This window comes from Antennarius striatus, chromosome 17 (assembly GCF_040054535.1).
Source record: "Antennarius striatus isolate MH-2024 chromosome 17, ASM4005453v1, whole genome shotgun sequence".
NCBI lineage: Eukaryota > Metazoa > Chordata > Actinopteri > Lophiiformes > Antennariidae > Antennarius > Antennarius striatus.
Genome location: NC_090792.1, coordinates 21,014,657 through 21,042,490, shown reverse-complemented (window position 1 = coordinate 21,042,490; position 27,834 = coordinate 21,014,657). Strand labels below are relative to the sequence as shown.

Sequence of the window (27,834 nt, the reverse complement as noted above, 5' to 3'; positions counted from 1 at the left end):
AAACTGACACAAAGAACACGTAAAAATATACCTGAGTGACTGTGTCATTTCCCTGTGGGGATTAATAAAGTGTACTTCTTCTTCTTCTTCTTCTTCTTCTTCATTCGTTCAAACAGGAAGTGGAACCTGCTGCTGTCTGAGTGCTGAGTTCATCTATGAGAGCAGAGGGACCACCGACAGTCTGGACCCCCCCCCCCTCTTGTCAATCAGAGAAACTGGACAACCCCCCCCCCCAAACTGAGGCGGAGTCAGTCCTTATTGCCCCCCCACACACACACACACAATGCAGTCATTCACTCTAAGACAAGTGAAACTGATAAGAATGTAAACGGCCCCCAGCCCCCTGTCGGGCAAACCACAGGTAGTCCACCTCCTGTATTTAAATGTTCAGCGTCGCTGTAACGACTGTGATATTAACACCCTACTGACCCTACATTATCACCCTACTGACCCTACATTATCACCCTACTGACCCTACATTATCACCCTACTGACCCTACATTATCACCCTACTGACCCTACATTACATTACCAGTTAGTGTGTGGATGGACTGTGTCCAGACCCCTGTAGGTTCTCTGTTGCTGAGGAACAGGCCTACTAACGGTAATAACATGGTTCCTACTAAGGTTCAATGTAAGTAACACACGGGATGTGAACAGAACTCTACTGACCCGCATGGCGTCAAATGTCAGCTTTTATCTAGAGAAGGAAACGTTGCGGTTGATATATAAATATATAACGTTTTTGTGTGTGTGTGTGTGTGTGTGTGTGTGTGTGTATATATATATATATATATATATATATATATATATATATATATATATATATATATATATATATATATATATAAATAAAGCGTTCCTGTTGCCGTACTATACACATTTATGAACAGGCATCTTCCCGGCCGGCCATAGCGGGTGGGGGCCACGCAGGACCCTTGCCTGTGGAGACTCTTCTCGATGAGTCTGATGTCCGCTGAAGTTCATGTTAATAAACACGTTACGTTACACAACCGGAAGCGTTACGGTTACAACATACCTTTCCGGAACTCGTGGTTCAGCGACCGGGACGTTTTGACGAGCGGCGCCCGGGACCGGGAGAGCAGGATTAACGCCATGCGGGGCTGAAGCGGTCCGAACGCGGCCCTAATAATCTAATGCTGTACGTGTGAGCTAGCTGGTTAGCTAGCCACCAGAAACCCGGACACCGATCGGATATCCCGGTTTGCTTCTAACTCGCTCCGCCGGGGTGACTGAACATGGTCCCGCGCAGCTCCACGCATGTCCTTCCTGGAGAGGATGACAGCGACCCGGGCCAGGATCCCCGATGACGTCAGTTGGTGTTGCGTGATATGCGATGGGGACTGTCTTCCGGTTTGTTCATAAAATAAAAGCATCTGTTTCCGACTAAATATCTATAGCTCACGACGGCTGTTACAGCTGTGCAGAGGTTTCAGAGCACATGTTCTCACTGAAATTTTAATCATTTTAAATTAATTTTATTAATATAACGTGTTGAAGTAACACTATGGATTCACTCGGTACTTGAACAGTATTTAAACTGAGGCAGTGACACACATCAGTGTTAATGCCTTGAAGAAATCTCTTCAACAATTTCTGAGACTATCTTAAACAATAAATCTGGTTTTCTGTCAAGGTTTACAGTACTAACTGTAACAATCATCATTTCATCATAATAATAGTCATGTGATATAACTGTTGTGTACATTAAATGTTTGTGTCATTACCGATCATTCATTCATTCATTCATTTTCTTCCGCTTTATCAAGTAAAAAACTATTCCGTGGGTCTTTTATTTTTTCAAGTTTTTTCAATTCATTTCTAAGTTATGAAAAAAGTTATTACCATACAGTACAGATGTAAATCAGGTTAAAAATTACCACCCGCCCATAACAGGCTCACAAATTCACTACATAAACACAAATCATATGCAAGGTAAAGGTGAGCCTATCACAAAAGTATACATATACACAAACAAAATATATATAAAGCATATAATTATTACATGGGTCGTTTATTTTGAAGACTAAACTTGTGACGGAAGTGTGGTTCGCCTCCAGCGGCCGGGTCTGGTACTGCAGACTGCAGCTTTACTGCACCTGGGCTTATGTTCGGTCATAACAAGTCAATAAAAGCACGAGTGAGTTAAAGCGTCCATCCAGCAGTTGGTGTCAGGTCCTGTGTCAGTTATCTCCATTGTGTTATCTCCATTGTGTTATCTCCATTGTGTTATCTCCATTGTGTTACTCTTTAGAACGTAAATGCTACGCGATAAAACTAGCGGCTCTATTTCGGTACTGTAATGGCTGCATGCACCGTAGTGGTCGTCTGAGATTCCTTTTTATCCCCTTCAAATCAATCTGGTCTCACCGCCAAATCTCGACCTCCAACCTTTTTCATTATTAAAGAGAACACGTTCAACGCGCGGTAATAAATATGGCGTAACCTAAAGTCGTATTTCGACTATTCTCATGTGACGTCATGAAGCGTAACAAGGACACACAAACCGTCAGAAGCCGACAGCAGGTTGTATTTTCTCAATAACAGATAAATATCTAAATCAACATGAACGCTGACCGGAGCCGCCGTCGGTTCAGACGTCAGAACCGGCGGCGGCTCCGGTTCGGCTTCTTCCGACCGCCGGGTTTTTTTTGAACGCACCGGTTGGAGCCTCGCGGCGCTCCCGACCAATCGGAAGTGAGTATTTTTCGCGCTGGTCGGCCTGAGAGTTTGAGTTTCCCGCAAGCTTTGGATTGGACTGAATGGAGCCCTTCGTTTTTGGGGATGAATAAGGACATTATTTCCATTTAACTACGGAGAAGAGAAGCCACCGGTAACTATAACTACTCCCCCCCCTCCGGTACCGCGGCCGTTTCGGTCCGCTTCGGCTCGACCACCCGCTTTAGCGAGAAGAACCTGCTGGTTAGCAGGGTGGTTAACGAGCTAGCGCCGATGGGGCTGTAGTCAATGGACGGCTAGCTAGCCTCAGCTAGCATAAGCAGCTTAGTAACGGGTTGTCATGACGGCCACACACCGGGTGGAACCACCGGGAAATCGTTGTTCGTTTCCCCGAGCCGGGAGGAGTCTCTCGGCCGTGTCTGACTTTATTTGTTGACTTGATGGCGTTTAGAAGGTAAGCTAACAGACGGTCATCGCGTTTGGCTCTGTCTACTTGCTGGAATGCGCTCTTAATGGATGACCGGGGGGGTTACTGAGGAGCAGCTGCGCCCTTCAGGGACACGCTAGACCCCGGGTCGGACCCGCCAGATGTCCACATCGTGGCTCCCGTTTCAAGTTGTAGTCGGTGCCCGTTTCGTGCGCTGGTTAACTCCGCTCTGAGCGAGCGGTGGGTCGGTTCCCCTCGTTCAGGCTGGAGCCAGCCACATTTAGCACAGCCAGGCGGTTAGCCGTTAGCTCCAGCCGCCTTGTTACCCCACGATCAGTCACACCACATAGCTGAGCAGCGTTAGCATCGTTCGGACAGGACGACAGCTTCGATTTCCGCGCTTTTTCTCGCCAGTGATGCGGCGGCGCGTTCCGCTAGCCTCCTGCTAGCCTCCTGCTGGCCGCCTGCTAGCCTCCTGCTGGCCGCCTGCTAGCCTCCTGCTGGCCGCCTGCTAGCCTCCTGCTGGCCGCCTGCTAGCCTCCTGCTAGCCTCCTGCTGGCCGCCTGCTAGCCTCCTGCTAGCCTCCTGCTGGCCGCCTGCTAGCCTCCTGCTGGCCGCCTGCTAGCCTCCTGCTGGCCGCCTGCTAGCCTCCTGCTAGCCTCCTGCTAGCCTCCTGCTGGCCTCCTGCTGGCCGCCTGCTAGCCTCCTGCTGGCCGCCTGCTAGCCTCCTGCTAGCCTCCTGCTCGCCGCTAGCTCGTCTCTCCGGGAGAACCAGCTTCATCGTGCCGGTAAGAGCGTCTCCCCCGCCGGTGCTGCTCTCCGGTGCGGGGCTGTGACGGACGGCCGTGGCTTGACGTCATTCCCGTTACCGGTGACCAGCGGCCCGGTGAGCACGTGACTCAGGCAGGACTTCTCATTTCCGACAATGGGCGCGCGACTTCGTCACGTCAACACCGAATCGGCGGAGAACGTTTCCCGGGACGGGGGTCGTTTCTCTGCCCCCTCCGAGCTCCGTTAGCGCTCCACCGGAGCTGGGGGGCCATTGTGTCACAGGTGTCCCATAATGAATAATGCCGTTTTAGTTTAAAAGCAGCCACAATTCAGTGTGTGTTTGTGTGTGTGTCCAGTGATCCTGGGGGGGCTCACATGGAATGGACAGCAAAGGGAGCTCCCTGCCTGCAATGCCTGAACCAGCCAACCCCGTCAGCATGAAGCAGCCCCCAGAGTCTCTCAGCCTGCGGAAAGGCAGCGACCCCACGCTGCTGATGGACAACGCTGCCGTCCAGCTGGCCGCCACGCTCCAGGACGGCGTCCTGCAGAAGATGGGGGGCCACGGGAACGCCCCCGGCCACCAGAGGCTGAAGGACCTCACGTCCCGCGTGCTGAACGGCGACCAGGACGCGCTGCCCACGCTGTGCCCCCCGGAGCCGCCTGTCCTGAAGGGCGCCGAAGTGTGTGCCACACACGGCACGCACCAGCACAACCACACCCCCCACCCCGAACTGGAGCTGCAGGTGACCGTACCCCAGGTGATCACGCAGCCCCTGCTGGAGCCGTGCTGCGCCAACGGCACCAGTTTGGCCCCCGGAGACGCGCCGACTGCATGTGAGAAGCTGCAGGACGGGAAGAGGAGAGGGAGGCCCCACAAAGCTAAAGCTCAGGCCGGTGGCAGCGCCCCCCCCCCCACTGGAGACCCACTGGACCACACACACGCTGCCAACGGACCCGGGGCAGCCAGCCAGGTGTGTGTTACCGACCTTTACTCGACTGGTGGGGAGTCCCAAACCAGTAGTCCACACAGACTGGATGCTAGCCCGTGGTAGCGCAGCACTGGGGGGCACAATGTCGGTGGTTTTTAGGCAGCGTTCAGCAGGAAGCTGCACCCCCTACTCACGTTTCCTCTCCCCCCCAGCCCGACCCCATCCCACACCCGGCTGGAGCTGCTGACGCGTCTCCTCTGCTGGCCTCGTTCGCTGTGGGGGACCTGGTCTGGACCAAGGTGTCGGGGTACCCCTGGTGGCCCTGCATGGTGACCACGGACCCCGAGTGCGACTGTCACTTCAAGCGGAAACAGAGGGGTGAGATCCAGTCCAGAGTGACTGTGGAGCGTTATAACCTGTTATAACCCGTGTCCACCTGCGTTGTGTCTCCAGTAGCCAGCGGTAAGGGGGGGCTCCTCTACCACGTGCAGTACTTTGGGGAGAACCCAGAGAGGGGCTACGTCTTTGAGAAGAACATGGTGTCCTTCAGCGCTGAGGGGCAGTACCAGCAGCTCAGCCGGGGCAACAAGCCCCCCGCCTGCCGCCTCCTGCACAAGAAGGTAGATCTCTCCTGCGTGACCCCCCCCCCCCCCCGGGTTGTGTTGTGGGCACAAACTGAGTCTGAACATGATCCTGGTTGTTTGCTAGCATTTCTGTATCAGCAGCGTGTCTCTAGAGCGCCCCCCCTGGGGGCAGCGTGTGTCCTCCCATCGTAACCATGCTGTCTTCCAGACCCCCGCCTCGGTGCCCCGGAAGCTCCAGGCCCAGTGGAACACGGGCGTGGCTCAGGCCAAGGAGGCCCTGGGCTTGTGTGTGGGGGAGCGCGTGGCCAGCTTCAGCTTCCTGTACGACGAAGGGGGACCCCGTCTGAACCCCCACGTCACCGGGAAGCTGAACCCGTCGGACGGCAGCGGGGTGGACGGGGGTGGATCGGAGTCGCGGCTTCGCCCGGATCTCCCCCCCCTGTCTGAGAACGACACGAGAGACGGCGCCAAGAGGATGACGCCCACAGCAGCCAGGAAGCTGAAGCAGGACTGGCAGGAGAGAGGAAACGGCCAGCTGAGGGACTTCCTGCCAGCCGACCACCTGAGCAACACAGAAGGGACTCATCTACAGCCGACCCCCCCGGTGAGGACCTGAACCCGTGTCCATCAGTGTTTGCATGCAGCCCTTTGAAGGGTTCTAGAAGCGTCTCCACCGAGCAGCAGCACCACAATCTATCAGAGAATGAAAGCTCACAGCCGTCACACCCCCTCTGGTGTCTCAGGTGTCCACCAGTCCTTCATCAGCCCCGCCTCAGAAGAGGAGGAGGAGACCCAAACGGCCCCCGTCTCCCCCGAACGCTGTGAGGAGGAGGAAGAACGCTGCAGTGGAGGGCGGAGCCTCTGAGCCTGTGAAGAAACGGAGGCCCAAGCTGTTTCCTCCTGCAGAGGATGTTTCAGCTTCACCCCCAGGTGGGTGTCAGCGGAAAGGCTCCGCCCCTCAGCGGGCGTTTGGTCTGGTGTTGACTGGAGCTGTGGGCCCTCTGCTCTGAGGCCGCGTGACGCTCATCAAACAGTGCAGCGCCTGGTTTATGGTGGAAATAAACTGATGACATCACTCGGTGACGGGCTGATGACATCACTCGGTGACGGGCTGATGACATCACTCGGTGACGGGCTGATGACATCACTCTTGTGTAGATGAACACACATGAGGCGTTCACACACCAACAGGCGTTCATTCACGTTTGTGTTACCCGCAGTGGAGAAAGTGAGGCGACGGCAGAAGAAGAATGGTGACGAGCCGGGGGGCGGGGCCACAGGTGAGTCAGACTGACAGCAGAGCAAACCGACCTGAGACCCGCCTCCTCACTTCCTGTTTTCTGACCTGTAGCTCCAGTGAAGGTGGAGCGCAAGACCACCTCCAAGAGGCCACTGGGGGTTACTGCAGTCGACGGTCAGCAGCCCAAGAAGAGACGCAGGATCAGCCAGGGACCCCCCAGAGAGGTGAGGGAACCCCCCAGAGAGGTGAGGGTCATCAGAGAGGTGAGGGCGGGGCTAGAAGAACAACCAACAAACGACTAGTAGACAGCCATCCAAAAAGCAACGGCACGGCGGAACGCCTCCACTTCCTGTCCACTGACCTTTGACCCCTGCAGGTCCAGCCTTCAGGAGAACTGAACCCAAAGCAGAGGAGGAGGGGCGACCCGGGTGTAAAGGAGCCCAGGAAGCGGCGTCAGCGTCCGGCGGCGCCCCCCCCCAGTGGTTCACGCCTCCGTCTGCCTGCCGCCCCAGTGGCGCCCCCCCCTGATGGTTTCCTCCCAAGAGACGACCCGGACCCCCAGAAACCAAAGCAACGCCGGAGGAAGCAGGTGACCCCCCAGGACGAGAGGCGTTGCTCGCCGTGTCCCGACCCCGAGGTGAGACAAACCCCCCCCCCCACCTGCTGGCGCCGTGTCCAGAGTGTTCTGTGCTCCTAACCCCCCTGCTGTTTGCTCAAGGGCTCGGGCAGCGAGGGGCGGCCCGACTCCCCCAGCGACAGCCTGGACGGCACCAAGAAGGGGGAGCGCAGGAAAGAGTTTGTGTGTCAGGTGGGTGGGCGTCGCCTGGGGGGCGGAGTCAACTGTGGAGCTTCATGTTCACGCATGCCTGTGCCCCCCAGCTGTGTGAGCAGACCGGCGAGGACCTGGTGCCCTGTGAGGGGGTGTGCTGCGGGATGTTCCACCTGCACTGCCTGGGGGGGTCCTTCAAGCCTGACGACAAGCTGCAGTGTCAGGAGTGTAGCTCAGGTGAGTCAGGCCACGCCCACCCCTGTGGGTGTGGCTCTTTTATCAAGGAAATGGGACACCCCCCATCACATCAACTGTAAATTGTTCCGCTAAGGTTTAGCGTCAGGTGACCCCTCCCACAGCAGAGGTCTTTCTGCCTGGTGGGGTCTGGAGCGTCTGGGGGTTGCTTCCTGTGATGCTGACTCAGCTTGTCGTTGTCAGGTATCCACTCCTGTTTCAAATGCAAGCAGTCGGGGGGGGCTGTGCGCCGTTGCCACGTCCCCCACTGTGGGAAGTTCTACCACGAGGGGTGCATCCGCCCCAGCCCCCTCACCGTGTTCGACAACAAGGGCTTCCGCTGCCCCCTGCACGCCTGCCTGGGCTGTTACTATGGTAACAGCAAGAACAAGTCCACCAAAGGTGAGCTAGCGCCACGTTAACACCAAGCTAACGCCCACACGGCCTCAGGACCCCCCCTCTGCCCCCAGGGCGCCTGATGCGCTGCCTGCGCTGCCCCGTGGCGTACCACATGGGGGACCAGTGCGTCGCCGCCGGCAGCGAGACGCTCACCAACACCTCCATCCTCTGCACCAACCACTTCAGCCCCCGGAGGGCCATCAGCCACCACAGCCACGTCAACGTCAGCTGGTGCTTCGTCTGCTCCAGAGGTGAGGGGGGGGCAGTGTTCTGCTTCGCGTGTGTTCTTCTGTCTTTGATGCACATGTCCTGACAGACACACCATCGTCACACGCGTGTGTCTTTAGATTCACTTCCAACAAAAATATAACATTCACTTCTCCTCCTCAGTTTCAAATCTGGAAATCTCCATAATGTTTTGATTGAGTCACCTGTGTGACTCACCTGTGTGACTCACCTGTGTGACTCACCTGTGTGACTCACCTGTGTGATTCTGCTGGTGGGATTGAGAGATAGACTAATAAAGGCTGATTGATTGTCAGCATGCCTCCGAAAAAGATGCAAAAGTGGGAGAAAAAGGAAATGAAAAACGATTACAAGTTAATGAAGAAACACAGGTGTTACGACAGGTGTTACGACAGGTGTTACTGACAGATAGTGGTCTTGCACCAGGAGCTAGTGTGACTAACCACTGTGGCTCAGTGTAAAAGAATTGAGTAAACCACAAAAATCCACAATCTGTCCAAGACAGTGGTGCAGCGCACGGTATTACTACAGGTATTACTACAGGTATTACTACAGGTATTACTACAGGTATTACTACAGGTATTACTACAGGTATTACTACAGGTATTACTACAGGTATTACTACAGATATTACTACAGGTATTACTACAGATATTACCACAGGTATTACTACAGATATTACTACAGGTATTACTACAGGTATTACTACAGGTATTACTACAGATATTACTTCAGGTATTTCTACAGGTATTACTACAGATATTACTTCAGGTATTTCTACAGGTATTACTACAGATATTACTTCAGGTATTTCTACAGGTATTACTACAGATATTACGACAGGTATTTCTACAGGTATTTCTACAGGTATTACTACAGATATTACTACAGGTATTACTACAGGTATTACTACAGGTATTTCTACAGGTATTACTACAGGTATTACTACAGGTATTTCTACAGGTATTACTACAGGTATTTCTACAGATATTACTACAGATATTACTACAGGTATTTCTACAGGTATTACTACAGGTATTATTACAGGTATTTCTACAGGTATTACTACAGGTATTACTACAGGTATTACTACAGATATTACTACAGGTATTACTACAGATATTACTACATGTATTACTACAGGTATTTTTACAGGTATTACTAAATGTGTGTGAAGGTTCTTGGTTCAGTGTCCACAGGAGAATGTATGAATTAAAGGAAAGCACTATTGAGTGAAAAGCAAAAGTAAAAAAAACAAACTGTATTACATCTTTATTTCTAAAAGAGTTTTTTTAATGACTACCAGCCTTTAACATTTTGATAAAAATAATATATAATTTTACTCTTTTCTTTTTACTTGAAGTTATGTTATTAATACAAAAGATTAAATTAACAGTTTATTTAGTTTTTATATTGATTAAATATTATCATTATTATATTAGATTAAATATTGATTGGTTAAACTCAATCCTTGCGTCGCTTCTACCATATATTCTGTTATTATTATGGGATGCATAAACGTCATGTTGGGATGCACACATTTATTGAAGCGCATCCCAGGATGCACTGCTTTCTGGAAGTGACATGAACTCGGGCTGTGGGCCCCCCGGCGACAGGTGGGTGTGTTGCCCCCCCTCAGCCTGAACGTCCTGTGTGTTGCAGGGGGGCGGCTGCTGTGCTGTGAATCCTGTCCGGCGGCGTTCCACCCCGACTGCCTGAACATCGCAATGCCTGATGGGAGCTGGTTCTGCAACGACTGCCGCGCCGGGAAGAAGCCCAAGTACAGAGACATCATCTGGGTCAAGCTGGGCACCTACAGGTCAGGGGGGGCCGCCGCCTGGGGGGGTGGGGGGTGGTTCTGATCCAGAGCTGACGCTGCCGCCCCCGCCCCCCCCCAGGTGGTGGCCCGCAGAGATCCAGCACCCCAGGAACATCCCCACCAACATCCAACACCTGCGGCACGAAATCGGGGAGTTCCCGGTCTTCTTCTTCGGCTCCAGGGACTACTTCTGGACCCACCAGGGCCGGGTGTTCCCCTACATGGAGGGGGACCGGGGCAGCAGCCACCAGAGGACTGGCATCGGCAAGGTCTTCAAGAACGGTGAGGGCCGGGGCGGCGTGTGATTGGTGGTGGAGAGGGAGGTGCTGACCGTTCTGTCTTTAGCGCTGCTGGAGGCTGAAGCGCGCTTCAAGGAGGTGAAGATGAAGCGGGAGGCCAGGGAGGCCCAGCAGAACAGCCGCAAGCCCCCCCCCTACAAGTTCATCAAGGTCTGGACCTCACGGTGGGACCCCCTCCCGTCAGCGACCTCCTCTGAGCCTCTCTTCTGCCCCCCAGGTCAACAAGCCGGTGGGGGGGGTCCAGGTCTACGCCGCCGACGTCTCTGAGATCCCCAAGTGTAACTGCCGGGCGACGGACGAGCGCCCCTGCGGCTTCGAGTCGGAGTGTCTGAACCGGATGCTGCAGTACGAGTGCCACCCCCAGGTGTGTCCCAGCGGGGGGCGCTGCTGCAACCAGGACTTCACCCAGCGCCGCTACCCCGACACCCAGATCGTCAGGACGCCCGGCAAGGGCTGGGGGCTGGTGGCACTGAGGGACATCAAGAAGGTATGGCGCCGCGCCCGCCCCCGTCCACACCCACACCCACACGGGTTCACCCACCTCTATCTACCCCCCCCAGGGCGAGTTCGTCAACGAGTACGTGGGGGAGGTGATCGACGAGGAGGAGTGCCGGGCGAGGATCCGCGTCGCCCAGGAGAACAACGTCACCCACTTCTACATGCTGACCATCGACAAGGTGGGTGTGGCCGGCCGGGGGCGGGGCCCGGCTCCGGGGGCTCTGGGTGATGCGTTTGCTGTGCAGCGCCCCTCCCCCCGGGAGCGACAGCAGCAGCGGGTTGCATTGGGGGTGTTGCGTTTCAGGCGTCCGTGACATCACAGGAGGCAATCCCACAAACACATGGAGGGGGTGGGGGGGTTCAGACGGACGGGTAACCTGTCCCTCCCCAGGACCGGGTGATCGACGCGGGGCCGAAGGGGAACTACTCGCGTTTCATGAACCACAGCTGCCAGCCCAACTGTGAGACACAGAAGTGGACGGTGAACGGCGACACGCGTGTGGGGCTGTTCGCCGTGTGCGACATCCCGCTAGGTGAGCCCCGCCCCTTAGCCGCTAGCGCTCAGCCGTCAGCCCCCCCCCCCCCCCCCCCCTCACGCTGCTGCTGTCTCAGGGACGGAGCTCACCTTCAACTACAACCTGGACTGTCTGGGCAACGAGAAGACCGTCTGCCGCTGCGGCGCCCCCAACTGCAGCGGCTTCCTGGGCGACCGGCCCAAGGTGAGTGTCCCCACCCATGACCACACCCACACCACGGGGCTCCGCCCACGTCCGTCCCAACCTGTGGTCTCCCCCGCAGAACGGCCAATCGGCTGAGCCCAAGGGGAAACGGCTGAAGAGGAAGTACAGGAAGAGGAAGAGCGACGGGAAGAAGTCGGAGGACGAGTGTTTCCGCTGCCGCGACGGGGGGCAACTGGTGCTGTGTGGCAAGAAGAATTGCACCAAGGCCTACCACCTGACCTGCCTGGACCTCACCAAGAGGCCCTTTGGTGAGGGGAGACACACACACACTGCGTTAGCACGTCCCTAGCCACACACACACACACACCGTTAGCACGCCACTAGCCACACACACACACACTGCGTTAGCATGCCCCAGGCCACACACACACAGACACACACACAGACACACACACACTGCGTTAGCACGCCCCTATCCACACACACACACACCGTTAGCATGCCCCTAGCCACACACACACACTGCGTTAGCATGCCCCTAGCCACACACACACACTGCGTTAGCATGTCCCTAGCCACACACACTCACACACACTGCGTTAGCATGCCCCTAGCCACACACACACAGACACACACACACTGCGTTAGCACGCCCCTATCCACACACACACACACCGTTAGCATGCCCCTAGCCACACACACACACTGCGTTAGCATGCCCCTAGCCACACACACACACACTGCGTTAGCATGCCCCTAGCCACACACACTCACACACACTGCGTTAGCATGCCCCTAGCCACACACACTCACACACACTGCGTTAGCACGCCCCTAGCCACACACACTCACACACACTGCGTTAGCATGCCCCTAGCCACACACACACACACACCGTTAGCACGTTCAGCTCCAAACCCACTCAGGTGGAGGGGGTGGGCGTGTCCCTGCAGGGAGCAGCAGAGACACGCCCACGGGGGTATCTTTGTGAGCTCTAACCTGTGTTCTGCCCCCCCCAGGGCGCTGGGACTGCCCCTGGCACCACTGTGACGTCTGTGGGAAGAACTCTGATGCCTTCTGCCAGCTCTGCCCCAACTCCTTCTGCCAGGCCCACCAGGAGGGGGCGCTGCGGCCCTGGCCCCCCACTGGACAGCTGTGCTGTCAGGAGCACGACGAGTCCGATGCCACGGCCGGCTCGGACCAGGGCCCCGCCCCCGACGTGGCCCCCGGCGTCACCAGCCGCCCCAGGGGCTCCAGGAAGTCGGGGGCCCAGAATAAGACCACCAGGAGGAAAGCAGCTGGTCTGGCGTGAACTTTGACCCCTCAGAGCCAGAAGACCAAACCAGTGGACCCCTGCTCCACGCCCACGAACACACCCCCGCCATGTCAGAGCCAATCGGATCACTGGAACCCTCCTCCATCAGGGAGTGGCGCCGCCCCCCCAGCTGGGAGCATTTATTTCTGTCTACACTGAGGCCGTGGGGGGGGGGGGTCAGTCAGGCGCCTGAGATGACTCCTCTCCTGTACAGTGTGCATACGTAGAGTCATATGGACCCCACGCCACAGGGTCACGACCTTTGACCTTCTCTTTGTAGCGTAGGTGACGTAACAGTAGATTTTTTTTTTGCTCGTCTAGCGGTTTTGTTTGGGCGACGCGGCGCCCGGAACGTAAAGTAAAACACTACTGGGGGGCTGGGGGCCGACGGGACCGTGGAGCAACACGGGGGGGGGGGGGGGCTTTCACACCTACGTTTGATAGCTTCACACCGGCTGACGCCTGAAGCACGGCGGGGGGGTACGGGGGCCTCTGAGGGACAAACCCCTCAGGTGGTGCGTTCAGGGCCGTTGGAAAAGTTTGTTGAAACCTTTTGATCAGTTTATTTTTCCAGAGGGACTGAATCTGTTTCACCTTTACTGTCAGGACAGATTCAAGGAGAAAGAACTCCAACACTTAAATCAGACCTGCTGTGAGGTGGAATGTCCCGACAGGCCACCGTACTGAACACCCCATGGGCGATGGAAGGGTTTCCCACACTGGAGGTGTCACATTTCACCTGTCATTACTGGTGTCCCTGGCTCCGCCCACAGGCTGAGGTCAGAGGTCACTTTAGCTTCAGGTTTGGTTTGAAGGCAGCTGGTTTGTCTCCTGTGGGTGAACCAGGAGCGTTCTGTTCGGCTGCACCTGTGTAGTGTTGCTTTGTCCCAGGGCGTGTGAAGGGGCCGTGGCGGGCCACGCCCCTGGGCGTGGCTGAGGTGCAGCCGTTGTTTTAAGCACTGTAACCTGTAGAAGTGAAGCGTGTAGGTCAGTAACTACTGTTAGCAGACTAACGTGTACATAATGTATGTCGTCATAGCAACGCCTCTATTGTAAATACGTTTTCTAACTTGTTCCCGATGCCAGATCACGTCTGTTCAATCTGCAATAAAAGGTGGCCCAACACGCGTGTGATCAATCAGTCCTGATCCAGTCATTGATCAGTCAGAAACTTTATTCTTGAACACAAAACAAACTTCATTTGCATATCAGCAGTACAGCGACGCTCACGTGAGGCACCGGTGGCTGACTGGTCACCGGTGCCTCACGCCACACCGGTGCCGTCCTCTAGTGCAAACGCTTCAGGCATGAGGGGAGCGGGCTCCGCCCACAGGGCGTGGTCCTGCGGTTCATCATGACGCTCGCTGCTGGCAGGATGGACGAGCCAATCAGCTTCTGGTCCCACAGGCTCCGCCCTCCTCGCTGCTCCACGGGTAAATCGCTGAGTCAGCGTTTCAGTGGCCACTTGACATCTTTCTACTTTAAGGAAAATAAAAACTAGCAGAAAATAAAGTCGGCATTTCCAGATTTACATTATGTTACAATAAAAAATAAATATCAGCTCTATCTTTATTCCAGGCTCCGCCCACAGACATTCGTCTCCATCAGGACGCCAACACGCCGCGGCGGATGATGTCACTGCCGTAGCGCTGCCCGAGGGCGGAGTCTCCCCTCAGCTGGTGGGAGTGGCATCGCTTCAGGCAGGGCTCCAGGTCGCCGTCGCCCTCTGCCCCCACGCGGAGCCGCGTCCTGGGGCAGGACGACGGGGGGGGCCGGCGCGGCTGCTCCTCCCGGTCGCTCCTTTTGGGGATCCTGAACTTCCCCCAGCCCCTCAGGTGAGCAGCGCCAGACCTGCTGGGCGTGTGCGAGCCGTGGGCGGGGCTCTTCTTCAGCCAGCCGGGGGCCTTGTTGAGCTTCAGGTCCATGTCCAGGGAGACGGCGCTGCCCCGGGGTGTCCCCTGCCGGGGGAGGAGCTCGTCGGCGCTCCTGATGTCCACCAGCCGGATGGACACGGTCTTGTCCAGGTGTCGGGACGCCAGGCGGCTCTTCAGCTCCGCCCCCTCGCCCCTCCTCTTCCTCGTGCTCTCCTCGTGTTCGTGGGCGTCGTCTCGCTTCCGCCGCCCCCGGCCCTCCTGGTCAGGCCCCGCCTCCCTCTTGCTGCCCCTCCTGCCCTCAGGCCTCAGGACGTCTGTGTGAGGCGCCGTCACGCCCACAGGGGGGTCAGTGCTCTGGGGCCGTGTGTCAGCGCTGGGGGGGTCGGCAGACACGCACTCTCTGGGTTCTCTGCTCAGGTCGTCCTTCCTGGGGGGGCTGGACACGCCGCTCCTCTGTTTGTCCGGCTTCAGAGGCCCCCGTTTGGCCCTCAGCCCCATGGGGCCCAAGGAGGGGCGCGGCTGGGGGCCCTGAAGGGGGGACAGGTACAGAGAGAACAGGTGGTCCAGGTCCTTCACTGGGGGGTCACCTGAGACAAACAAGAGAACCTCAGATGCTTCTCTGCGCGTGGGCGTGTCCATCAGGACGGCGTGGGCGTGGCCTGCTCACCTGACAGCAGCTGCTGGTCCAGCAGCCCCACCTGCTGGTGGAAGATCTGCTCCTGGAGCCTCCACAGGGAGCGCTTCATCTTCTCCCGTCGGGTCACCATGTAGGTCAGGTTCCGCACCTGGGGGGGACAGCAGGGTGAGACAACACGTGATGCTAACACATCGCAGCGTGTGGGGGAGGGGACACCCACCCGCTCCAGGTCCTGCCTCAGGTGTGTGAAGAGCGTCAGGCGGCGCCGCAGCACCTCCTGCTCACGCCGGGCGAGGCCGTCCTCCTCGTCCTGGGGGGGGGTGAGCAGCGGCTGGTTGAAGTTGGCTTTCCGCTTCAGCTTCCAGTACTGGAACAGGAAGTCCACGGCGTCGGCCGGCAGCTTCAGGCGCCGGCTCACCTCCTCCACCCCCACGAAGCGGGGGAAGTCCTCCTCCAGGGCCTCCAGCCGCAGCTTCCTCTGGTTCACCCTCTGGTCCTGCTGCAGCCCGTAGGGGGGGGAAGCTTCCTCCCCGCCCCTTGCCCGGCCTCTCCGTCTGCCCGCCGCCTCCCCAGCGGCGTCCGACCGCTCCTCGCCGTCCGAGTCCGGCCCCCCGGGCGTGGCACCCACCCGTCGGGAGTGCTGGGGGCAGTAGGACTTGAACTTGACCTCGTCGTCATCCGTGAGGAGCGTGTTCATCTCCAGACCGGCGTGGAGCCCACACGTCACGTGGAACGCCGTCCGGCACAGTCTGGCTGAGCACTGAGACACCGGCCAATCAGCAGGCAGAACCACAGACACCGGCCAATCAGCAGGCAGAACCACAGACACCGGCCAATCAGCAGGTAGAACCACACAGACAACCGACCAACGGCTAACCAGAGGCGCGGCGACCACGCCCACCAGCCCTACCTGGATACACGCCCCCATCTTCTCCTTGCACAGGCAGCAGACCAGAGCCCACCTGGTCCCGGGGATCTGGGACACGTTGGTGATGGGTTCCATCTTCTCCGGGTTCCCGATGCTCACCTGCAGGTCAGAGGTCACAGGTGTCACGCCAGGTGCTTCGTCACCCAGCAGACAGACGAGCAGACAGACGGAGGTTCACCTCTGGGATCCACAGGGCGCAGCTGACGTGGACCCACTTTGTCCCGCTGCGGGTGGGCTTCATGGCGCCGCCCTTGTGGGGGCACAGCTGGCAGCGGGGCAGGATGCCCAGGGCGCAGGTGCGACACAGCCAGCTGCCCGTCGGGACTTTCTGGATGCCGTAACACGCCTGAAAGGAGGTCAGAGGTCACTTCCTGTTACAGAGCCTGTGGGCGTGGCCGGGCGTCGCCCCCTCACCTGGTGCACGCAGACGTTGCACTTGTCACAGAACACCATCTCGTTGTTGTCCTCGCCGTCGGGCGAGCGGCACACGTCACACACCACGTCCTCATCGTACTCGATGCCCAGCCCCTCCTCCGTCTCCATGGCGTGCGTCATGTTGTCATGGCAACTGCGCTCGAACTCCTCCATCACCCGCTCCATGGTCGTCTCGTCAAGCAGGGGCATGGCTGGGGGGGGGCAGGGGTCAGACTCACCTGTGTCTGAACCTGACTCGCCCCTGTGTGCTGTGACTCGCCCCTGTGTGCTGTGACTCGCCCCTGTGTGCTGTGACTCGCCCCTGTGTGCTGTGACTCGCCCCTGTGTGCTGTGACTCGCCCCTGTGTGCTGTGACTCACCCGTGTCGGTGAACTCCTGGTTGGCGAGGTGCAGCCAGGCCACGTCCTCCTCGTTCAGGTCGTAGCGACACGTTCCCTCCGCCAGCGTCCTGATGTCCACGTATCCCAGCGCCTCGGCGCCCGACGTCCGGATCAGCTTCTTGGGTCTGACGAACATCACCTCCTTCCCCCGGTCCGCCACCACCCTGACCACACGGGACACGTCTACTTCCTGAACACGCTTTACTTGCTGAACCTGGACCTGTGACCGTGTGGCCCTGCTGGGGGGTCTCACCTGGTGACGGGCTGGGGGATGGCCTGGGGGCTGACGGGCACCTGGACGCCCTTCTCCCACTCCTGCCTCCAGGGGTCGGCCAGCACGTAGTAGTCGTCGGTGCTCAGCTGGTGCGAGTCGTGAACCTTCATGGCCGTGATCAGATCCGTCCTGAAGACCTGCAGGACCAGGACAGCTGAGGGTCAGAGGGAACGCCACCAAAACCCCCCAGAACATCACGCTGGTCCAGACGTACCTCAGACGGTTTCTGGCCCACCCCCCTCCTGGGCTGTGAGGAATGCTGGGACCAACAGGTGGAGCTACCTGGAGAGACATCAGAGTGGTCAGTGTGACCCCAGCACTGACCCCAGCTCTGACCCCAGCACTGACCCCAGCACTGACCCCAGCACTGACCCCAGCACTGACCCCAGCACTGACGTGAGTGGGTCTGCTTACTTCCATTGTCCGAGTCTTCACTGGTGCTGAGGTTCCGGCTCCTCTTCATCCTGATCCGTCTGCAGAGCTCCAAGGAGGGGCCCGTCACATTCCAGACTGAGGACCAACGTACGACCGTGAGCGTAACACAGAGTCATAGAGTAAACCGTGAGCGTAACACAGAGTCATAGAGTAAACCGTGAGCGTAACACAGAGTCATAGAGTAAAGCGTGAGCGTAACACAGTCATAGAGTAAAGCGTGAGCGTAACACAGTCATAGAGTAAAGCGGTAACACGTGACGACACCAGACCAACATGAGACACTGAAGCACAAAAAACTTATTCATGAGAAACGTCATTAAAGTCGTTACGACGTCATTACGTCATTATTATTGCTAACAGTCATAAACGTGTTTGAGCGCAGGTGTCACAGAGTTCTCGGTCACTTCCGGTCGCGTTCCTGCTCTGAAGGTTCCGCCGCTCCGTTTCCCGTCAGGAAACAGTTCCGGGCTAACGGACAGGCCCCCGGTGGCGACCCGAGCTCAGCGGGGGCTTCCGGGCTAAAATGACGCAAGCGTGACGTCATGTAGCTGCTGTCGTCACGTGCTGCGCGTCCACCGGGGGACAGGTGGAACTACCTGACGGCTCCCGTCTTAGCAGGCTAGGCTAACGGCATGCTAACACGCGCCACATAGTAAGGGCTTACAAACAGGCTAGCTGTAGCTAGCACAGTGGTGCTAGCTCCACAACCTGCCCCCCCCCGGGGGGGTATAAACGGTCCCACTGAACGCGATGAGTCCACATCTGTCCACACAGTGGAGCTAATGCAGCTAAAGCTAATGCTAGTCTGCAGTTATGCAACCCCCCCCCCGCGGAAACGTTTGTGACGTCACCGATAACGACATGATCGAACGTTTATTTTAAAACCAGCCCCCCCAGAGGGGCTCCAGCCCCCCCACTGGGGCAGCGACCCCCGCCTGAGCGTCACGGTCCTGGTTAGCATCCCGGCTAGCCCGCTAGCTGGGGCTACAGGTAGCTTTAGCTGCTAACGCTAGCTGCTGGGTCCGTCAGAGGTTAGAGGTCACCAGCGGCTTCAAACCCCCGTCAACACCCCGACCGGAGCCGGTCACCGGCCCGGTGCTCCTCACCGCCGGCCGGCCGGGAGCGGCGGGGCCCCGCCGGCCGCCCCCGGAGGGCCGGGGGCTTTGGCGCCATTTTAAATGACGGTGTCGTGTTTTCTTAGCGGAGCGACCGGACCGGAGCACTAAGCCCCCGCCGCTCCGCGTCCCGGTGCTACCGGGGGCTACCGGGCGGGCGTAACGGGTCGGTACCTACGGAGCGCAGCCGGGCTTCGAACGCGATGCAGGCGGGTTGATCCGTGGGTTCTGCTTGACCCGCATTCCACGCACATAAACAGAGCGGGGGGCGGGGAGGAGGGGCCCAGCCCGGGCTGCGGCGGCGGCCACGGGCGGCTAGGGGGCGCCAGAGAGACGGGACGGTGGACAGCAGCCAGAACCGTTCCGTTTACACACACACACACACACACACACACACACACACACACACACACACACACACACACACACACACACACGTGATTCCACTGGCTGCGTGTCAACAAATACAACGAGCCCGGTGGATTCCCGGGACAGGGACACACGGCTTCACCCGTCAAAGGGCCTGACCCCCGGTAACGTTCCCGTTAGGTTCTGTCTCCGTTGACGGGGGCGGCTACGGTTTGTTGTTTTATTGACGTACCACAATAAAGTGTAATTTATGCACATCCGGCACAGCAGGGGGCAGTGGTGAGTTCATGTCCTCCTGTCGCGTCATTCACCTGTAATAGAGCGCGTACCTCCACACCAAAGCACGTGCGTGGCAGAGCTGGGCAAGATGTTACCCCACCGGAGAGGAGGTCCTGAATCCACATGTTACCCCACCAGAGAGGAGGTCCTGAATCCACATGTTACCCCACCAGAGAGGAGGTCCTGAATCCACATGTTACCCCACCAGAGAGGAGGTCCTGAATCCACATGTTACCCCACCAGAGAGGAGGTCCTGAATCCACATGTTACCCCACCAGAGAGGAGGTCCTGAATCCACATGTTACCCCACCAGAGAGGAGGTCCTGAATCCACATGTTACCCCACCAGAGAGGAGGTCCTGAATGAGGAAAGAGTTCAGCGGCTTTAATCGTCAAAGTCAGGGATCAGCTGATCAAACGGCTGATTGATGGTCAAACCCTCTTGATTACTGGACATCTGTAGGACTACATGATGCACAACAGACAGGAAGTCTATGTCCCACAAAATTAAACAAGGCAGTCAGAGACTGCAACATCCTGCAACCTACCCTTACACTGTCCTCTCCCTCGTCTTTATCTGGTTCCTGAGTGTACAAAAGTTAAAATTTGACCTTGACCTATTTTTCTCAGGTCAAGGTCATCGTCTCATTTTCATCCCCTTTGCGGCCTGAATAATGTGCCTTTTCTTTCATCTTCCTATCTGAACGGTGGTGGAGACGTTTGGGGGACTATCAGACGGACGACACCACGGCTGAAGCGGGATGTACCGAGAGAGGACACGGCGACAGACTGACTTCTGGAGCGAAGTCACGACACAAACATGACCCACGTGATTTAATGAGACGGACACAAGGTGTTTTGGTTTTATTCTGCCTTTTTTGTGTGTTTTCTGTTCCCTCACGTTTCTGGTTCTGTCCTACAGGTGTGCTAGGTACCAAGGAGGCGTGGCTTTCCCTGGCTGGAGGCTGGCACACAGCTTTATTGTATTCCCTAATCCTACTCTATATCATACCAGTGTATACAGTGCACCCTTGCGCAATCGCGCGTCAACGATTGCGACTCCACCTCATCGTGGATTTTTAGTAGTAAGTCACGTGATCCTGTACATGCATTCTATTGGCTGACAGCATGCTGAAGCGCGCTACGTTCCGTGAGTCTCTGACTTCGTGAGACACTAAAGTGCTTTAAACAGTCTATCAGAGTGTTTTAGAGGTAGTACAGATAGAAGGTGGTTTAATATCAGGATGGGGGGGGTCAGAAACGTTTACATTACTGTAAATAATAAAATAAATAGATTGTGATCTCTATCGCGGATTCCTCAATCGCGTGTGATTCCTGGAACGCATTAACCACAAAGAACGAGGGCGCTCTGTACACCACCGTGAACCCGTGTAAATTCCGTGATAAAACAATGACATCAGACTTCACTCCAAACACGTAAAACTAATGTGTTGGTTTATAAACCAAACGCACCAACGTCATCAAAAATCACCGTGGTGACGTAACGACTTTGTGTCGGCCAATCATGGATGGCGCTGGGCGGGCATTGTGAAGCCGTAGATGAAGGCTAGCAGGCTAACCGGAGAAAGCTAACTACTGGTGAGACTGGGAGAGGAGCTCACGCTAAAGGAGCTAACGCTAAAGGAAAAGGCTCCTGTCCAAAGAGCAGGTGTTCAAGAAATGTTAGAGAAGTGATGGTTCTGTTAGTGACTACATGAACACAACTGTATGGAGTTACTAAAGAGCGTTCTGTCAGCCCCCCAGTGCATTGTGGGTACTACACGGATTGTCCCATTCCAAACAGAAACCATATGTGGACAGACTGTTGGTGCTAGCAGCTAGTTTCACTCACTAATGGTTGTTTTGTGTGTGTGGTTCTGTTTGGACCCTCTGCTCTGAACATGAACATTGTTAACAGTTCTGACTCTAGATGGTGTTACCTGGAGTCCATCACAGGTGTTTCTGCTCCTGACGGAGCAGATTTCTGACGACATGTTGGTCACCTGATTCCTTCTGGCAGATGTGCCGTGATTGGTTGGGTACTTGGTTGACAGGTAGTGGGTGGAGTTGGTGACAATACTTCCTGCTTGATTACCTGGGCGTCTCTGCCAGCTGTCCTTATCTGATATTAACTTAAGAAAATGATTTCCCGATGGGGATTATAGAGTATATTATTATTATTCTGTTCGATACCTCCTGTTTTTCATTTTTGCTTCCTTCTGTTTTTCGTCTGAACAATTAAATTGTTGAATTTTTTCTTAAAGACTGTTGGTTTCTGTTTCTCGGGGTCCGGTAGTCTAACAGGGTCCCCCTACATTAACCCATGCATGACTGACTTCTTCAGAGGACGTGCTTCCAGCACCGTTTCAGCACAGGCTGGATGTTTCTAACAGAATAATTTTCAGTCCTGGTGTCACATCTCAGATCATGAACCAGGTCTACATGCAGTCTGTCAGTTATCTTCTTTATTTGTGTGGTATTGAGGTATTTCTATGTGTGTCTTTTCATCATGGTACACTGATAGAGACTTTTCATCATTTAAAGAACGTTAATAATTACTAATTAATCCACATTCAAGGCCTTGGATGCACTGAGAAGCCTCGTCCGCCCAGCTCATTTGAGGGCCAGGATGGCGTCGTAGGTCTTCTCAGTCCTGGACACCTGGACATTGAGGAAGCCGACCTTGTTCAGCATCTGGATGTAGTCGGATGGATGACGCTCTCTGCCCTCCGTCTGAATCATCATGTTGAGGGAGAAGACCTGAGCCAGGACGGGCCCCCGTCGGTTCTCCAACAGCAGGGCCTCCACCAGCAGGACGCCCCCCCCTGTGAGGAAGACCACGGTCAACCAGGGACGACTGGATGTTTAACATGAGATTGGTCCTGGTGTCCCGGAGCCGGTTTGACATCGGTTACGATGAAAACCAGCCTCTGGAATCTGACGTCAGACGTCCAATGATTGGACCAATGACTGGGCTCACACACGTTAACTCCAATAACCACAATCTGTCAAATTAGAGGAAATTTTATGAAATTCTTCTCCTTTGGGCTTTTCCCTTCAGGGTCTCCACAGCCAATCAGTGTCCTCCATCTAACCCTGTCTTCTCATCCTCTTCTCTCACACCAACTACCTTCATGTCCTCTTTCACTACATCCATAAACCTCCTCTCTGGTCGTCGATGAAATTAAACATTTGAATCGATGACACTGATAAATTAGATGGATTGGACTGCGAAGTGGACCCACCTGTCTTACAGGTGTCGTAGATCTTCTTCAGCAGCTTCAGACCCTTCTCCTCAGGCCAGTCATGAATGATTCTGGCCAGAATGTAGAGGTCAGCCGGAGGAATGTCGTCAGTGAAGAAATCCCCTGCAATCACGTAGTCTGTGTAGGTTCTCAGTTGTCCAGGTCAGGTTATACAAAGCTGTTTAAATCAATCCACCGGACTTTAAGAATGTTCCTGAAGTTGTTTCTCCTCTCATCCAAGAGGCTTCTTCAGTTTTGAAGGTGGCCCTTTGAGAACAGCCGTTATGCTGATGTGGCCCCTGGTGGAAAAGAGTTTGACCCCCCTGCTCTAATGCTTCAAACATCCACTCTCTACTCCAGACGTGCTGATTGGCTGTAGCTGGACTCACCTGGTTGAAACATAACAGTGTCGTCCCGAGCGAAATGTTTCTGAACCATCTCTACGGTCTGCGGCAAGTCAAACACCGTGACCGAGGAGGAGGGGTACGCCTTCGCCACCTCACGGGCCAGAGCACCAGTGCATCCTGGGAGTTAAACCCACAGAACGGTGTCAGTGCGTGAACGACAGGAAATAACATTGGGAACATGTGATTTAGGCTGATGATGGCAGGGTTAGTCAGTCGGTTTGAACCAACAACCTTCTCCAGCCTGTGTGTGTCCGCCTCACCTCCAACATCCACCACCTTCTGGAAACAAGACAGATCGAACGCCCTCACGATGTGCAGTCCATCCATCGCCCAAGTAGAGTCCATCAGCCCCAGGAATTTCACCATCTCCTCCTCAGTCCTGGGTGGAGGGGTTTGGAATCAAACCCAGTCATCAAACACAATGGTTTCCACACAACGGCTGAAACACCTGAACCAGAACAGACGAAACAAACCTGAAGATAGCATGGAAAACGTCCTCTGTTGGGATGCCAAAGTTCTTCTCATTCTGGTTCTTCCCCGCCCTGAGTTAGGGGGAGACAGAGAACACACCGGCTGTTGTTGGTGTTCTGGCTGCCTTACACTAACCCTTCATCTCTAACAGCTTCAGTCCAGCAGGTGGAACCAGCTGCAACAAACATCCTTCATCTGCTAGCAGTCCCATTTCAGCCGCATCACTTCCATCCTGACATCGACACATTTTTGATGGAATCAAGTCAGTTGGATGCTTCCAGAAATGAATGTCTGTCTCTAGTAAGAATCCACTGCTAACTTAGACTTTAACAGCCAATGATCGTTTTTGCGTCGTCCTCATTATTTCAAGTTTGTCAGAAACAGCTGAGCCCACTGACCTCACAGTGTCCCCTAAGCCGCTCCACAGGGGGTACAGGGATTGGGAGAAGTAGATGATCATGTTCCATAGAGACCTGGGGCTGCCTTTGGCCAGGTACCGACTGGCCAAGTCAGTGTTGCTGTATAGGGCTGTTTGGACAGAGATGACCACAGTCTCAGTGTTCACATTCAAATCAGCACCTATTTACTACCACACAAAATGAGTCCTCAGTACCACAAACCATCATGTGTGTAAAAACTCTTTGTGATTGTCAGTTCACCAGAAAAGAAACCGTCAGCCAGAAGATCTTTGGGTTTTGGACTTTTGTGAAGTTTCTAAACAGAAAGCAGCTGAGCCAACAAGAGAGTTCACTGATGTCCGTCCATCTGCATCCGTCAGGACAGAACTCGCACACCGTTCAACACCTTTCAATCACCAAGCAAATACAACTGGAGGGGGTCACCAGGTCCAAACGTCTGGACACTCATGCAGGTCATGGAACCCTTGAAGGTCGGGTCAGAAGCAGCTGGACTACCAAGGGTCTGAAGACATTCCACTTGTTATCCAGAAGACTCCTTCAGCTCCAACAGGCTGACGAGGAGCTTGGGTTCGTCAAAGAAGGAAACAAAAGGAAGTACAAATGTCTGTAGTTCCAAACCCTCACCCCTAACCCAAACCCTAACCCAAACCCTAACCCCAAACCCTAACCCAAAGCCTAACCCCAAACCCCTAACCCAAACCCTAACCCCTTACCCAAACCCTAACCCCTAACCCAAACCCTAACCCCTTACCCAAACCCTAACCCCTAAACCAAACCCTAAACCCAAACCCTAACCCCTAACCCAAACCCTAAACCCAAACCCTAACCCTAACCCAAACCCTAACCCTAACCCCAAACCCTAACCCTAACCCCAAACCCTAACCCAAACCCAAACCCTAACCCCAAACCCTAACCCCTAACCCAAACCCTAACCCCAAACCAAACCCAAACCCTAACCTAACCCCTAACCCAAACCCTAAACCCAAACCCTAACCCAAACCCTAACCCCAAACCCTAACCCTAACCCCAAACCCTAACCCCAAACCCTAACCCCTAACCCAAACCCTAACCCCAAACCAAACCCAAACCCTAACCCAAACCCTAACCCCTAACCCAAACCCTAAACCCAAACCCTAACCCAAACCCTAACCCCAAACCCTAACCCAAACCCTAACCACAAACACTAACCCTAACCCAAACCCTAACCCCAACCGTAACCCCAAAAACTAACCCTAACCCCAAACACTAATCCTAGTCAGTTAGAAAAGAAGAAGTTTCTTGGATGACACTGAAATGCCTTTAATTTGTAGACAGAACGCAGAAGTCCAAATGCTTTTGACGCAGCCGTTTCAGAAATGTAAATCATTTTCCTCTCCATCACAGTTGGTACCAGAGGCGCATTGAACACAACACATTTATGATCAGGTAACCATGAAGAAACATCCGAGGTGTTTGAGCCCAACTGAGGTCAGACCTCATGGAGTAATAACAGTGGGTACTGAAGCAGCCCCATCTGTTCCAGCTCTCCTCCCCACCTGTTGCATTGGTGGTCTCCACGTCCAGGATCTGGAGGCCCACCAGGGTATCCATCAGCCTCTCCATCCCGTCGGCGCTGGCGCTCAGCTCCTGGGCCACCTGCTGGGCACTCAGGGGCTCCTGGGACGTCAACAGGAGGTCGAACACGCCCAGCTCGCAGGCCGAGAATATAACCTGACACACAAACACACATTCTTTCATCACTGGGTCACGGAAACGTGGTACACTGGAAATGGGTTAGGGATAAGTTAGGTGTGTCTGACTGTAAAGACAACCTGAAAGCCTTCTACCCCCTGGTATGGCTTAGGTTCAGGCTAGGGGTTAAAGTTAGGTTAGGGTTAGGGTTAGGTTTAAATTAGGGTTAAGACAGGTTCAGGTTCCGGTTAGTCCAGATAAGCACACATCTGAATCTCAAATAGTTATTAAGATGGGTTAGAACGCATGGGTTACATTACATTACACTGAGTTACATTTAGTTACATTTATTAGTTACATTAAGGAGTAGTTACATTTAGTTACATTACACTGAGTTACATTTAGTTACATTTATTAGTTACATTAAGGAGTAGTTACATTTAGTTACATTACACTGAGTTACATTTAGTTACATTTATTAGTTACATTAAGGAGTAGTTACATTTAGTTACATTACACTGAGTTACATTTAGTTACATTTATTAGTTACATTAAGGAGTAGTTACATTTAGTTACATTACACTGAGTAACATTTAGTTATATTTATTAGTTACATTAAGGAGTAGTTACATTTAGTTACATTACACTGAGTTACATTTAGTTACATTTATTAGTTACATTAAGGAGTAGTTACATTTAGTTACATTACACTGAGTTACATTTAGTTACATTTATTAGTTACATTAAGGAGTAGTTACATTTAGTTACATTACACTGAGTTACATTTAGTTACATTTATTAGTTACATTAAGGAGTAGTTACATTTAGTTACATTACACTGAGTTACATTTAGTTACATTTATTAGTTACATTAAGGAGTAGTTACATTTAGTTACATTACACTGAGTTACATTTAGTTACATTTATTAGTTACATTAAGGAGTAGTTACATTTAGTTACATTACACTGAGTTACATTTAGTTACATTTATTAGTTACATTAAGGAGTAGTTACATTTAGTTACATTACACTGAGTTACATTGAGTTACATTTATTAGTTACATCTGGCCCCTTGAGGACAGCCGTGATGCTGATGTGGCCCCCGGTGAAGATGAGTCTGACCCCCCCTGGGTTAGAACATAAATTGTATGTTATTACCTTAGAGAACCTGAAGCCGTTGAGATACTCCAGAAGCTTGTCTGGGTAGTCCATCTCTCTCTGGGACAGCTGCTTCGCCATTAATGATCTCCATGGAAACACGGAAAAACAGAGTTGTTGAAGTTTAAACAGATTTTGAAGAAAAACAACCAAAGAAGCGTCCCTGAGGTTCCAGCGGTGACCGGATCCCCGTCCGATCCTGTCCCACAACAAAGTTCACGACTAGATCCTCTGAACAGAAGAAAACTCATTTAAACTCCTCGAGTCTGACAGAAGTAATGAGTTCACTGTGTGTGTGTGTGTGTGTGTGTGTGTGTGTGTGTGTGTGTGTGTGTGTGTGTGTGTGTGTGTGTGTGTGTGTGTGTGTGTGTGTGTGTGTGTGTGTGTGTGTGTGTGTTAATAAGCGTTCATAGAGATACTCTTCCCCGACTCCCCGGTGTCTCGGGACACGGACGGTCGACACCCGGTTCGAGTTCGGCGCGATCTACGGACGGAAGAGCGGGGGGGGGCGGGGGGGGGCACAACACTCAGCCCGTTACCATCATGAACGGCTACCGGGGGGGTTGTTCACATCCCCCACCAAAGCGAAAGGCACGCGTGACGTCACTCGACCCGCCACGATCACCACGGACGGACACGATCACCAAAGGCCTGGTGAACCGGGGACAGTCCCTGGTCGTGTTCCCCACACTCACCGGAGGTCAGGTGACCGGTGACCGGAGGTCAGGTGACCGGTGACAGGTGTTCCGAGGTCCCGGGGTTGTGATCAGCCCAGAATCCACGACGCGTGCAGGAGGAGCGGCGAGCTGGAGTCAGTGAACGCATCAC

At 54.5% G+C, this 27,834-nt stretch overlaps 4 protein-coding genes across 13 annotated transcripts in view; 1 reads left to right on the top strand and 3 right to left on the bottom strand.

The window, feature by feature from the left end:
* letm1 (leucine zipper-EF-hand containing transmembrane protein 1) overlaps positions 1-1,368 on the bottom strand; it is a 12,853-nt gene extending 11,485 nt beyond the window's left edge. Inside the window, exon 1 of one of the 4 annotated variants that reach the window (XM_068338654.1) lies at positions 1,040-1,368. In XM_068338654.1, the coding sequence (XP_068194755.1) occupies positions 1,040-1,118 (79 nt within the window). In that variant the 5' untranslated portion in view covers positions 1,119-1,368. The remainder of the gene's footprint in view (positions 1-1,039) is intronic. The other 3 variants (XM_068338655.1, XM_068338652.1, XM_068338653.1) reach the window with 3 other exon arrangements.
* A 1,303-nt stretch (positions 1,369-2,671) lies between these two features.
* nsd2 (nuclear receptor binding SET domain protein 2) lies at positions 2,672-13,306 on the top strand. 5 transcript variants are annotated; one of them, XM_068338649.1, is made up of 22 exons: positions 2,672-3,154; positions 4,255-4,869; positions 5,040-5,205; positions 5,281-5,447; positions 5,620-6,015; positions 6,155-6,341; positions 6,632-6,691; positions 6,763-6,896; positions 7,028-7,288; positions 7,370-7,459; positions 7,531-7,657; positions 7,859-8,056; positions 8,125-8,304; positions 9,962-10,118; positions 10,198-10,400; positions 10,464-10,567; positions 10,635-10,904; positions 10,978-11,094; positions 11,307-11,448; positions 11,528-11,634; positions 11,714-11,903; positions 12,615-13,306. In XM_068338649.1, exons 2-22 carry the CDS (start codon positions 4,279-4,281, stop codon positions 12,905-12,907), a joined length of 4,140 nt encoding a protein of 1,379 aa, XP_068194750.1. In that variant the 5' UTR covers positions 2,672-3,154; positions 4,255-4,278; the 3' UTR covers positions 12,908-13,306. The 5 variants fall into 5 exon arrangements, with proteins under 5 accessions (XP_068194750.1, XP_068194751.1, XP_068194747.1 ...); XM_068338650.1 differs by having other exon boundaries at positions 2,681-2,854; positions 5,284-5,447; XM_068338646.1 differs by having other exon boundaries at positions 2,683-2,854.
* A 757-nt stretch (positions 13,307-14,063) lies between these two features.
* Positions 14,064-19,334, bottom strand: jade1 (jade family PHD finger 1). Of its 3 annotated transcripts, XM_068338645.1 has the most exons (12): positions 19,299-19,333; positions 19,167-19,248; positions 17,853-17,948; positions 17,653-17,720; positions 17,418-17,575; positions 17,144-17,328; positions 16,764-16,975; positions 16,528-16,695; positions 16,332-16,448; positions 15,642-16,181; positions 15,452-15,569; positions 14,064-15,371 (listed from the first exon to the last, which is right to left on the bottom strand). In XM_068338645.1, the coding sequence occupies exons 2-12, from the start codon at positions 19,240-19,242 to the stop codon at positions 14,515-14,517; spliced, it is 2,595 nt and encodes an 864-aa protein (XP_068194746.1). In that variant the 5' UTR covers positions 19,243-19,248; positions 19,299-19,333; the 3' UTR covers positions 14,064-14,514. The 3 variants fall into 3 exon arrangements, with proteins under 3 accessions (XP_068194746.1, XP_068194744.1, XP_068194745.1); XM_068338643.1 differs by having other exon boundaries at positions 15,642-16,448; positions 19,299-19,334; XM_068338644.1 differs by lacking the exon at positions 19,299-19,333 and having other exon boundaries at positions 15,642-16,448; positions 19,163-19,248.
* A 2,754-nt stretch (positions 19,335-22,088) lies between these two features.
* On the bottom strand, positions 22,089-27,834 carry asmt2 (acetylserotonin O-methyltransferase 2). Its single transcript, XM_068339108.1, has 9 exons — positions 27,702-27,834; positions 27,007-27,094; positions 25,713-25,887; positions 24,157-24,286; positions 23,761-23,829; positions 23,548-23,666; positions 23,270-23,404; positions 22,881-23,003; positions 22,089-22,460 (listed from the first exon to the last, which is right to left on the bottom strand). The coding sequence occupies exons 2-9, from the start codon at positions 27,085-27,087 to the stop codon at positions 22,249-22,251; spliced, it is 1,044 nt and encodes a 347-aa protein (XP_068195209.1). The 5' UTR covers positions 27,088-27,094; positions 27,702-27,834; the 3' UTR covers positions 22,089-22,248.